The sequence below is a fragment of the Thunnus maccoyii genome, chromosome 23 (genome assembly GCF_910596095.1).
Source record: "Thunnus maccoyii chromosome 23, fThuMac1.1, whole genome shotgun sequence".
Taxonomy (NCBI): Eukaryota; Metazoa; Chordata; class Actinopteri; order Scombriformes; family Scombridae; genus Thunnus; species Thunnus maccoyii.
In genome coordinates, this window is record NC_056555.1 from 11,920,414 (window position 1) to 11,933,850 (window position 13,437).

General features: G+C 38.8%; 1 protein-coding gene and 1 long non-coding RNA gene across 2 annotated transcripts in view; one reads left to right on the forward strand and one right to left on the reverse strand.

The window, feature by feature from the left end:
- The window catches only part of LOC121890670 (gamma-secretase activating protein), a 38,181-nt gene extending 28,158 nt beyond the window's left edge, over positions 1–10,023 (reverse strand). The window contains exons 1-18 of the mRNA XM_042403150.1: positions 9,624–10,023; positions 8,259–8,329; positions 7,364–7,420; positions 7,148–7,217; positions 6,852–6,899; positions 6,621–6,709; positions 6,222–6,291; positions 5,992–6,041; positions 5,545–5,655; positions 4,860–4,916; positions 4,664–4,710; positions 4,323–4,408; positions 3,793–3,870; positions 3,565–3,651; positions 3,236–3,328; positions 2,889–3,057; positions 2,312–2,402; positions 74–143 (exon numbers count right to left, since the gene is read on the reverse strand). Coding sequence (XP_042259084.1) covers positions 74–143; positions 2,312–2,402; positions 2,889–3,057; positions 3,236–3,328; positions 3,565–3,651; positions 3,793–3,870; positions 4,323–4,408; positions 4,664–4,710; positions 4,860–4,916; positions 5,545–5,655; positions 5,992–6,041; positions 6,222–6,291; positions 6,621–6,709; positions 6,852–6,899; positions 7,148–7,217; positions 7,364–7,420; positions 8,259–8,329; positions 9,624–9,711 — 1,432 coding nt within the window. The 5' untranslated portion in view covers positions 9,712–10,023. The remainder of the gene's footprint in view (positions 1–73; positions 144–2,311; positions 2,403–2,888; positions 3,058–3,235; positions 3,329–3,564; positions 3,652–3,792; positions 3,871–4,322; positions 4,409–4,663; positions 4,711–4,859; positions 4,917–5,544; positions 5,656–5,991; positions 6,042–6,221; positions 6,292–6,620; positions 6,710–6,851; positions 6,900–7,147; positions 7,218–7,363; positions 7,421–8,258; positions 8,330–9,623) is intronic.
- LOC121890674 lies at positions 40–13,202 on the forward strand. The gene is made up of 3 exons (XR_006093879.1): positions 40–111; positions 7,173–7,263; positions 12,831–13,202. It is a non-coding gene; the product is annotated as an uncharacterized LOC121890674 (long non-coding RNA).
- Positions 13,203–13,437: the final 235 nt, after the last annotated feature.

Here is a 13,437-nt window from a genome sequence, read left to right on the forward strand (position 1 = left end):
GAAGCCGCACTCTATAAGGAAGAAGAAGTGATACTCAAGAGGCTTGTGACCCCCTGCTTCAGCTGGCACTGACCTAGAATGAACTCCTGGATCTGATCAAAGGATTCGAAGGTGTTCACATTGTCACACAGCCATTCAATAATCTAGAGGCAGGATAGAAACACACAGAATATAGGTGTCATAGTGCTGGGAGCTCAACATTACAGCTGTACTTCAAGCTTTTTAAGAGCTTTCCTTATAATGTGGATAGTTCACTCAACAAAATTACTGAATTAAAAGACTTGAGTTTAGCTTTTACCCTTTAAAGAAATAGTTTGACATTTTGGGAAATATTCGCTCTCTTGTCAAAACTTAGATGAGAAGATTGATACCACTCTTCTGTCTCCTGTACACTAAATGTGAAGTTAGCACCAGGAAATGGTTAGCCTGTATTAGCATAAAGACTGGGAACAAGGGGAAACAGCCAGCCTGTCTCTGTCCAAAAGAAACAAAATAAAAGCACTTCTAAGTCACTAATTAACACCTTATATCTCACTTGTTCAATCCAAACAAAAGTGCAAACGCAACAACTTATGGTTTTAGGGGGGGGTTATGTGCTGTACTACTTCTTGGCCGGGTGCAGTGACTTCCTGGAGTCTCCTTTCCTGGCAACTTCACATTGACAACAAAAACAAACTAAATTTAACCTGTTAATTAGTGAGCTTTAGCGGTGCGGGTATGGAGACTTTTTACATTTGGACAGACTAGACTAGTTGTTTCCCTGTTTCCAGTATTTATGCTAAGCTAAGCTAATTGACTCCTGGCTGTAGCTTCATATTTAGCACACTAACATGAGAAAGGTATCGTTCATCTCATCTAACTCTCAGCAAGAAAGTGAATAAGTGTATTTCCTAGTATGTGGAACTACTTTCAGTTCAGTTCAGTTGGACCAAACTGAAATATCCCAATAACGATTGGATGGATTGCCACAAAATTTGGTAGAGACATTCATGGTCCCAAGATGATGCATTCATATGACTTTGGTGATCCCCTGACTTTTCATGCACACTCATATTAACATTTAGCTCAGGTACCGCTGTGCCTCACACAGCCCCAAGCATGGCTGTAGACTCTTGGCTCAAACAGTGGATATCTTGTTATAAAACAGATACCGATAAGAATTTTTGAGATGATGCAGGTTCGATGGATATAATGTTTGCATTACAGAAATGTGAAACATGAATGATGCCCTCACAGATAGGCTTTGCGAATCTAACAGCCACAATGCATCAGAGTGAAAACTCATTTTCTGCTGCCAATAGCAGTGCTGTTTGAAAAAATATCTCTTTGCCAGAGCCAGTTTGAGTCCTATATCCAGCAACATAAACACAACAATGACCATTATATGGAGGGGAAGAAAAAGAAGCAAAAGTAAGATTGGAAGAACTGAATTTGCACAGCATTCTCTTAAAGTTGCAAACTGCTGTGAACAAAGCGAAAAATGTTAACAAGCAATCATCTTTATTAAAGTCAATACTTTTTGTGCTGTTGGCCCCATTAACAGAGTCTACAAAGGATACAAAAGTTATGTCTGGCGTCCAATTTCCCAGCTCTAGCTGCACTAATGAAGCTGGTGACTCATTTAACCTCTAAAGAAAGAACTTATTGCAATCTATCAGAGCAGCTGGAACATCTTAATTTAGGTGTACTTCCAATATAGTATGACTCACAGTGAGCAGTCTGCCTTAACAAAATATCTGTCCTTTTCTTTTTGTCTTTGTTTGATCTGTCCAATTGTCGTCTCTCTTCTCCTGTTTTATTAGTGTCCTGTCTTTTCTTTTTTTTGTCTTCTTCCCTCCATCTGCTCAGTGCCATCTCAAGGTTGACACCTACTGCATTTACAAGGAAGTGCAGAAAGGCTGTCATCTATCTTTATCTATTCACTTCTTCTTAGCTGTACATCCATTTTCCTACAGGAAAGTACCTAACAAATTGCTGCATTTTCCACTTTTTTCCGTCTTTATCCTCCCCTTGTTTCTTGTTTCAGTCTCTGCCTTCCACAAGGAGAACTTACTGATCTTGAGAGTTTGTGTGTGGGACATTGATAACAACTTATTGATTTTATGTTCTACGAAAAAATAATGATATATTGCTGTATATAAATGCAAAACTGGATCAAAGAGTATGTTCTGTGGGTCAAGATAGTGTCTTATGTCTATTTGGGGGGGAAAAAACTCAGGCTAAACTTTGACACAAGAACTCCCATTAAATGTGCTTTAAATGTCAAAATCTCTGCCTCCTACATCTATTCCTGCCTCCATCTGTATTGTACCTTCAGCTCCAGGTTTGGGTCATTTCCCATGTAAACCAGCAGGCAGTGAAGGGCGGCCAGGCGCTGAGGGTCAGCCTTACTGCTGGGACACCTTGTGGGGTGGATGTGACATACAGCAAATTTACTTTTATACAACATAAGCATACACAAACAAAGAGACACAGAGGTAGAAGGGCATGTAGAGAACCAACAGTCAGTGGTTGTACTGTGCTGTATGCACCCTTTCTACCAATGAATAATGCTTTACAAATGAAAAATGAATGAACAGATCAGACATTATTCGCTAGAAAAATTTGAGAAAAGAATCACGGATGCATTTCATTTGAGCAGATTGGTACAATCCAAAGACTTCACTGGCAAGTATTCAGGTTAAAGTTGTTAAAATTATTCCCAAACGACTTGCAGGTGTACGCACTCAAAAATAACTTTTCAAAAAATAACCTTTCCTTTCCACTTGTCAGCTTTCTGCCTACCTATAATCCCCCATGCTATGTATATAAATACGACCCAAATAATAAGCCCCATATACACAGGTGCTTTATTTCCACATGGTGAAAAAGTTATAAATCATGCTCACTTAGAGGGTGTGTCTGATCGCAGTATCTGCAGCAAGTAGGCAGGGCTAAGCTCAGCAGTGTGGATCTTCCCACCGGCCAGGTCCAACAGAGCAGTGCTGGACTCCTCCTCTGCATGCAACACTGTGATGTTTACTGACTGAGACTGCAGGCCCAAGTCTACATCATAACCTTGAGGTTGAGACAGACAGACAGGGAATAAGACAAGGAAATGAAACCAAAACCCACGAAAGCTGTACGTTTGTACAGATCGTGTGTCAGGAAAAAAGGAGAACAGGATGTATTGTAGCTGAAAAGCAATGTAAACAAACAGCTTTATAGCCATCAGTCATCTTAGACATAACCTTACCAGAGAGAAAGAGGGAGTGACAGAGAATCTCCTGCTGCCTGGTGTTGATACAGTGGAGAAAATAACCCTGCAGATATACCACGATGTAGTAACCTACATACAAAAATAACACAGTGTCACTGTCAGGGTGTATGTTGATATGCTGTATGCACATCAGACATTTATTAGACTGAATGAGGAAACACAATCTCATTTGTATTTGTGTGTCTGTGTTTCTGTTTTGAATGCAAAAGCAGGAAATTGCATGTTTGGCAGTCCAACGTGCAAACCCACACACTTGCTTGAATTCATAAGCATGCTGATATGTGTGTGTATGTGGGTGCTATGACCTATGGGGATGAAGAGTGGATGGAGATGCATGGCTTTCTGTGGTGACTCGTCACTGCCCAAAGTTACTCTGAAAGTCTTGCTGCAGTCTGTAGAAAGTGAGGAAATCAAAAATTTGTCACCATGTGCAACACATTTAGGTACTATATATATATATATATATATATATATATATATATATATATATATAGCAGTTTGAATAGACAGCAGTAGGTAGCACACACACACACCTTTGTGAACTAAAACCACGCTGTAGATCAGTTCCTGTTTGTCATTAAGAGGTTGGCTGTAGCAAACACACATGCTCCCTAAAAACAAACCACAAGACAGAGCAGCTGTGATGTCACAGATATCACAAAAAAATTCATGGACATATTAAAAAAATTGTTGAATTATTGAGAATTCGTAATTGATTCTGAAATTACAGATTCAATCAACACCTTAATTAATCAATTAAATTACAGTATTATTCTAAAAATGACACACCCCTTGTATTATGGTGATGAATTACAATATGCCTATAGCCATGATTTTTAAAGGCTGATTCCTCATTAAGCACTGGTTTGTGTTATATAATGAGATATTATGTTGCATCATTGCATACAGCAGATTATAATATAGTTTGTGAACCGCAAGGGACTTACTTTCTTGTTTTCATAAAGAGAAATAAAAAACAAACAAACATAGAGAATTAGGGAAACTGAAATGTCAGCTTGTTTATATCCATTTTGTGTGAGACAATATATACAGTATATGTTACCTATTCTGTTGGTGAACACTTCCATCCTTGCAAACTCCTTCTCTGGATTCTCGATGTGATAATGGTCAAAACCCAGATTTACAAACCTGTTTGCCACACATACATCCCAATAAGAAATGTTACTGTGAAGGATATTTATACATATTTGTACATAGGAACATACTATCAGAATGTTTGGGGAATTTTCAAACAAAGAAATACTTGTTTACAGGGATTCACTTTTTTTTTTTTTTGATTTGCAGGTACATTTCGACAACGCACAATGAAATGCAGAATACAAAATGAATTGCCTGCTGAGATGACTTATTTCTGTTTTTATACTATATTAGTAGTTGCCTTACTTGACTGTGCGGAAAGGATTAGCAGGCAGCTCTAATGGGAGCTCCAACTGTAACATAAAACAACATAAGTTATTGTCAGGTGTAAGCACAAATAACCATATATAGTAAATAAAATGCAACAATGCAACATTTTATTAGGAGAGTGTGTGCAAAAGACTGATAATTTCTCAAACTGTAGGGCATAGGGATGACTTACCATAGTTTCACAGTTGCGGTTGGGGTAAAACTGAACACATCGCAGCAGGAACTTGTCCTGAGAGAAACGTGTGATATGCATTTTGTATTATTCTGCATATCCTGCCTTGAGAAAATTAGTTTTGTGCTATTGAGTTATAGAGCTTATACCTCTGAACTGCTCATCCCCTATTCCACCTGCAGAGCCCTAACATCTGCTGACAAATCACTTCTCTCCAGTCCACACACCCAATTAAAAACCAATGGTGATCGAGCATTTTCAATGGCTGGCCCTAAATTATGGAATAGTTTGCCACTAACAATTAGACCTTTCCTCTCTATTGATATCTTTAAAACCCATCTAAAGACCCATCTCTAGCCTCTTAACTGTCATCTTGAAGACATGCCTGGCTTTTATTTGTTTGTATTTTATTGGTCGTTTGTGCAATGCTGTTTGTGTTCAATATATCACCGTATCCTATGCTTTTATTAATTTACTTATATCCTCTTATTTATGTCTGTGTTTTTATTTGATCCTTCCTGTGTTTCTGTTTGATTGTAACCATCAATCAAATTCTATCAACACTTGCTGTTTTTAAATGTGCTCTATAGAGAAATTGACTTGACTGTAGCTGTCTTTGCATGAATAAATGTAAGTCAATGCGATGTCTTCACAAGTATAATGATACAAGTCTCTCGTGTGTTACCTTGTGTGTGAGATAGTAGAGTCTTTGTGTGTGACCGTCCCACTGGACCCAGCAGAGGTCTTCTACTATTCTCTCTACTGTTTTGGACAAACGCTCAGGATTCGCCATCACCTGGTTCACACAAACACATTCATATTCAGCTTTGTAGAGGCACTGAATTCTTAATGTAAAACTCCCCAGGAGGATAACAGTATAGTTTATGGCTTGAGAACGAGGTCGAACCAATATATTCTTTTCGTTGGGTTATGTAAATATATTCCAACTATTTTACTTATTAATTACTAGATATGTGCACTCTGGCAGAGGATTTATACATCCAGAAAACTGCACAAATCCTCTATGCAATTTATATTTTAGCTGAGGCCACAGACGCTTCCTTCAAAAAGGAAAAAGAGCAGGAATAGAGAGCTAAAGCCAGCAATGCGGTGAATGTAGAGTCCAGCTTACCACTCTATAACCTTCCTGTCTGGTCAGTAGAACGTGGTACAGATCCACATCTGAAACACACACACACATAACTGCATAACTGTAATCACAGTACATCTGGTAAACCACTATAGCGGTCGAAAATGAGTAAGAAATGTTGTTCTGTTCTCTACAAATGCAAGGATTTGTTCTCTTTTGTAATGGATGAAAGAAAGATCGCCTTTACAGATAAACATAACACACAGACTCACATCCATCTTCAGTCAGCAGCAGCAGGTGGCTCTCCAGCACTGATCTCCTGTCAGGTTCTGAATGGAGGAACTGCACAGAGAAACGCAAGCTGGTGTCTAAATGAGTGGTTTATAACAGTACCCAGATGGAGAATTTGCTGATTTTTATATTTTAATGCAATGATCAAACATTCTTGGCAGATCTTTACATTTGTGGCTTGGCAATATGGCGAGCAACAAACAGTAAATAGTACTTCGGTCATAGCCACAGTGGCTTAATACCATATACAGACCAGTTGACTTTCAGCACAATAAACACACTGTAAGCTCTGATGCTCCATAATTGCAACGTCAGCTCGTGGTCGCAGTAAAAACCTGCATGACAGTGGCCAAGACAACACACACCTACACACACCTTACCTGCACTTTGACCCTGCAGTCCACTGCCTTAAGGACTTTAGTGTTATTGATAGGATAGATCTCAATCAGGAGGGTTAGACACTTGGATACTGCAAAGACAGGCAGGGTTGAAGAAGAAATTAAATATAACCAGAGAGATGAAAAATGCAATGCTTCAAGTATCTGAAACAATTAATGTTATAGTATGTAAATGAAATAGAGAGAAAGAGAGCTTGTGTAAATGTGTGTTACTTGGTTTAAGGTGCGCCTCTTTGCTGGTATTTTGTGCCAAACTAACAGCTGAAAGGGAAAAAGCAAAGGCAAGGTGTCATGTGACTTAATTTTCACAGACACTAAACTGATAACATTCAATCAGTGTTTCTTTAACTATGATTTGAACCAGTGAACTGCTTTCTAGACACATGAAAATGTTGTTAATTCATCTCTGAGTCTTACTTAATTGCCTCAGTTTGGGTCATGAACACAGCATTGTTACTGTAACAACGTCTGTTGCTGTTAATCATTATCTGTGCATTACAAAGACTCACCTAACAGTGTCTCCTCCTTGTTCAGCGAACAGCTGCTGACACACACCTGCTCGTCAAACGTGTACAGGAGCTGTTGGAGAGAACACACACGGCCGCACAGGGACGGGTGTGCAGAGGTAAAACTGTGCACAAAACAAACACCAGCACGCGCACACACACACACACATGAAAAAAAGAATCTGCAGTATTGAAGGGAAGGTGACACACGCACGATACCTTGTTCTGCTTGGTGTTTGAGTCATATTTCCCAATTCTGGTGGTCCCGGTTGCTCCCTATTAGAATAGAAAAGCACAGAATCCTTTAGTTAGGTCATTAAATCAAACTACAGAGATGGATAACCCTAATCTGTCACAATCAAGTAGACCTACTTTCCCACTGGGGTCTTCCACCACACTGATATGTGTGGAACGTCATGCTTGACCTCTTCATTACTCTGGCTGACCTTGCCTATTATTCCTGACTTGGCCTGCCTCACTTCAAACCAGTGATTCAACACTCTTTTTAGTTCAAAAGATTTAAAAGAAAAAGTGTATTCTGAAACCCAAGGCACAGGCAGGCATGCATAAAACTGTGAACCCAGCACTAAAAAAAAGAGATTATGTTCTCTTTGCAGGGTGCACAGTGTCTTTAACCTCCTAAACCCACAGGCTCTTTGGCGGGTGTATCATTAAAAATGTATGCTGTGCAGAGAGGCACGATTTAACACACAGAACTTAATTTCACATTCTTGTAAGGATCCCAAGGTTTCGAAAAATACCAAATATGTCAAACAGAATTACAGAGAAATCTGTATAAAAGAGCATAGAATTTTCTGTTTGATGGTGTCCATTTGATGATGAATGGTGCAGACGTATCAATGGCATCTGGGAATATTTTGAATTTCTCACTCACTATACTTTGTATAAAGGACTAAAAATAAGCAGCAGAATAGTACAGAGTAATAAAATACACAACACGTATATGCATAGACAAAGTTACACTGAACATATGCAAACTCAAGGTACATTATAATGTTGAAATTACAAACATGATGATGTTTAATTATATGCACATGACATGGTGGTGACATGTGAGCATAAGTGACATGCGGTGCATTTAGTATGGATTTACCTTCCAAGAGTAAAGAATGCCCCCATCTTTCTCAATGTTCAGGATACGAGCGTCCACTGCTCCAGAGTATTCTGCAGACACAGCATCATTATTATGAATCCATACAGCTTATCACAACTACAGTAAACAACAGTGTGCCCTAACAAAAAATGGTTTTAGTATCCCTGTCAACACTCATGTTGAACATGACAAGTGTGATACTAAAAGAGTATATAGTGTTTTTTCCACTGTACAATAAGTTGTTATTACATGCAAAAAGTGCCCACACAAGAAGCTGCTTTATGGTTTAACACATAATGATATGTCTGACGCATTGCGGAGCTACATAATCACAACTTTCAACACATTTTTATTGTATATATGTGTATTCTGTGACAGTTTATAGTGAAAATTAGGGATGCACCAATCTGACTTTTTCAGTCCCGATACCTGGGGTTTGCATATTGGCCGATACTGAGTACCGATCCGATACCAGCGCTTAATTAATGCGCTGTATGCCTCACTGTGTGTAAGAGACTGGGTTCATTCTTTTATGTGTAAGGCAAAATCAGGCTTGACTTAAACATTGCTTTCCTAACTTTGTAAAACAAAATGTAACAAATAAATACATAGATATAAATTTACTGACTTGTTATTTATTAAAATAATTGTATCTGATACCAGATTGGCCCATTGTCACCGATACCTGATCCAGCTATCTGAGTCAGTATCGACCAATGTGAATATCGGTATCAGTGCATCTCCAGTGAAAGAGTGTTTACTGCATCTTTACTGTAAACTAATGTTTAGTAGTTGCATGGTATTTGGAAGACTTGCCATGATATTTGATCCTTCAAGAAATAAGCAGTCTGTCTTTTCAGTCTTATGTTCAACAGTAACTGGTACTGAGGTTATAAATATATTGACAGGAAGTTAGATGAGCACGGAAATTATGTATATTTAGGAGTTTTCTCTCCTTCGTTTAGATCTATCTTTAGGACGTTAATGTAGTCATGCAATCTGTTTCAAAGTTAATGGCTTTCTTTATGTGGCTACAATATTTAGAAAGGAAAGTGAAAGGTGAGTAGCGCCGTCTGGTGATCAATATGTAAACACCTTCATATCACTGTAGGAATTCAGATTTTCCTACTTACTAGCTAAAGTTCAGCTCGGAAATTCATTTTTTAAGGACTATTATGCAGTTTCATGCACACTACACACATGTGTAATACAGATAAATGCACTAAACGCACAGATAGATTCTGTAATAACGATGAAGGGCTGAACCTGATAGTGTTAGCTAGCACAGTGTGCTATATATTAGTCAAAGCTATTCGTTAGCAATAAGAAACACTGAAAAAATGCTGCTGACCGTGAACGCCTCACCTTTCACCCTGCAGACCGACGCCTCCTTCCTGAGGATATCACACACCACATCTCTGTGCAGGTCAAACTGAGGCTTTAACTTCAACATGTGTAACTTACAGCTCAGTCTGCACCTTTTTAGATTCAGCAGCTGTTAAAAAAAACTTCCAAGTGTATTGTTTCCTTGAGAGGAGGCAGCACCTTGCAGCTGATGTCTCTTCAGGCTTGACATCATGTGACCGAAACTCTTCACATGTTACTTTTGGGCACTTGTATAAGTGAAACCAGTAGAGCAGCCACCAGCCACATATCCAAATTAACCATCTTCCTCTTGACTTCACAAAGTTACTTTTATTGACATGCGGAAATGTCACGTTGTCCCGCAGTTATTGTAGCTCCTCCCTCCTCCGGGATTTAACAGCCGACAGATTCGCTACCATAGGCCGAGGAGAGGATCACTCCAGCGGGGTGGAATCTCTCACCCTCCCGCCGAAGGAGTGCGCCATCCTCACTCAGCCAGGCACTTCACAATGGAGTGTCATAGTTCATATATCACACCTTTTTTTCATACAGTAGGTCCCCCTGGTTGGTATCAGGCAGATAACTATCAGCTGCTGAAAAATTTGTTGAATTAGAAGCCTTTAATATTTAGTTTAAACTTTTTATGTATAATGGAAATGTGCGACAAGTTTAAAGATCCCCTCCAGACATGTTTTAAGATATGCAAAAATACTCTGATTGGAATAATAATTTGTGCGTAATATTTCTTCCCCCAAAAAGTTCAATGTTAAAATCCTTAAAATGACATCTAGTCCTTCTCTCTCATTAAAAACTTAAGAATCTATGAATATGTAAATATTTTTCATTTCAAAAGTTGAACTGCTGGACACAAGATGTCTCCTACTTCACTGAAATCAGTTCTCAGTCTAGCCTGGGCATATGTGCACTAGAGGTTTCAAGTTTCCACATCACACTTGCTTAAGTATTGGACCATGATTGACTTCAAACCTACTTGTGATGTCACAAATTGTGCGCCTAGGTACACATCTTAAAATAAGATTTAAGGTGAGCTCAGAGAAACTTTTCCTCTTGATGATTGCTTCATTGTTTCAGTAATTTTTCATTTAAAACCCCAAATAATGTGAGGTTTTGCTGCTTAGACTCTGGGAAACTGTTTCTTTCCATAGACTAAACTATTAACTGATTAATTGAGAAAATAACCAAAAGATGAATTTAAAAAATAATTGTTAATTGCAGCCCTATAGTGCATATAGAAGATTATGAAAATCCATTAATGTAGTGCAAGTTTAGTAGCATGCAGAGTTTATTTTCTTGGTTCCAGTCAGTTACTTCAGTGACACCTGCAGGAACTTCTAAAATACACTGATCTCCGTCTCAACAGTAGGAAAAGGGGAATAAAAGAGGAACAACTCTAGACAACATACCACTGACAAAAACTACAGAAATTTCCAGAGCTGCCAGACATTCATCATCTATTTGTTTAAAAAAAAAATGTGGAGAGCTCTCTTGATTGTGAAGAAATGACTCAATTGAAATTCATCTCAATCAATCTCATCAAAATAACCAATTTGGAATATCACTGAAACCACACAATGTTTCTGTGGATACTAAACTTGATGCTATCACATGTTATAACCATATCAGTTTCCTTCCAGTTCAGTAAAAACTGTACGTGTCATGACATTTGTGTTCCCTCCAGGAAACAACTGAGTAGGAGTGCCACTTCCTCTTTGCTCGTTTTTATTGCAGTAATACTGTACGCAGTAATGGTTTGATCAAGACAGGCTTCTAAATCTATCTGTTGAGCTCCAACAGCAACATTTTGTCATAAAACAACACACATATTACAATATACACACACATTCATGCAACATCCCAAATTTAGCAAATAATCAAGGAACATATTAGCAAAAAGAAATGATGTGTGACTGTTTTAAGGGTGTAAAAATGGACACGGTCAGTGTGTGAATTGGCACATTGAGCAGTTATAGCATCTTACAGAAATACACATTTTTCTGATACCACTTCACAAATAAGGCTAAGGCTAAGTAAACCTTTTTAAAAGTTATTAATAAAGACTTCTCTGACAGTTTAAACCATTTATTAATGAATAACTCTTGAAATCTTGTCTTAGGAGGAGTCTTAGGCAATGCAGACCATGCTCCATCAACACCTATAGTAAGTTCTTAAATAACAAGACACTGTTAACATATGCTTGTGGACAGGCAGTGCACCACCAATGAGCCTCTTATGTGCCATTTTTGATGTTGTAGCAGTATTTAATGACCCACACTGCCCCTGTCTGTTGAGCCTGAGAGCTGCACATAAAGGAGCTGTTCACTATGCATCACTTCTGAGAGGATATTGAAGCAAAGAGCTCCCACTCTGACCCTACTTCCTCATGATATCATAAACTGGATAGATAGATATAGTCTCCATTGTCCCACAGGAAATTTGTTTTCACAGCCTGTTCATATTCCACACAGAAACATACAGATAGCCACACCGCAAACATACTGATACACATAACATTCATCACCCCGCCTGTATCCTAACACGTATACATATCCGCATAGACACTCACAGATGACTCTGGATCTATACACTGTGGCAGTGAGGTAGTTTGTTCAGTGCTACTATGGCAGAAAGGACAAAACTTCTGCCAAAGCAAGCCCTTCTTCATTTTAGAGCCCTGTATCTACGGCCTGATGGCATTAGTGTGGGGTGTGGGTTGAGGGTGTCATCAGTGTCATTCGCTATTGTGATTGCAAGGTGTGTGATTGCTCTGTAGCTCATGTCTGAGAGATTGGGGTGTAGGGGAGTGGGTGATTTTGGAGGCAGCATATGTGAGATCCTGGTAAGCCGATATCTTGATCAAAGCTGTGGATGGAGGTGGGGTTCAGTCCAGTTAGGGGTTGTGTTTGACGTGTTAATGAATGGTTATTTTCATTTAGTCCACGTTCAGTTGGAGATAGTTGTCAGTGCACCACTTTGTGACATGAGAAATGTAGTGTTAATGGGCTGTGATGGAGTTGTCATTGAGTAGTCCCAGTATAGCAGTGTCGTCAGAGTATTTGTAGCATGCGGTGATGGGTGAAGGGCTGATGCAGTCATTTGTGTAGAGGGTGTAAAGGACGGGGCTGAGGACACAGCCCTGAGGGGCTCTGGTGATGACGGTTGATGATGTAACTGTGCCTATTCTTACAGCCTGTGATCTGTTGCTGAGGACGTTGTGGACCCAGTAGATGAGGAGTGGCGGGATCTTGAGGTGGTGGAGTTCCTTTATCATCTGGTGGCATTGAATGCATCTGTGACTACATATTAATTTTAAACACCAAACAGGTCCTAAAATCTTTATGTGTGTTTATTGGCTGGCTGCCTTTTTAGTCATCTTTCCTGTCATAAACTAATTCAACCGTTTGCCTGATGGCACACAGGTACAGACTGCCAGTCCAACAGTGTCATTACATTGCAGTAATAAATGTCTCACAATTGACATGATGATAAGTTTGTATGGATGCTTAGTGTTGTACCAATCACTATTTCATGTATGATATGTCATTCTTGGTGGGCCTTGCACTTTAAATAATCACCAAAACATTTACACTTGCTACACTAAGTTTATCTACAAAAAATATGTTTGTGAATATTTCATCTAAAACAATATTCACAAATATTATCTCCTATAAATTATAGAAACACTTGGAATTGTGACAAATCCATTAGGGATGAAGAAAATTCAAGAAAATGTGTCAAAAAACATGCAGATATTTTACATATCATTATACTATATAGTATTAGCCTATATATAAAT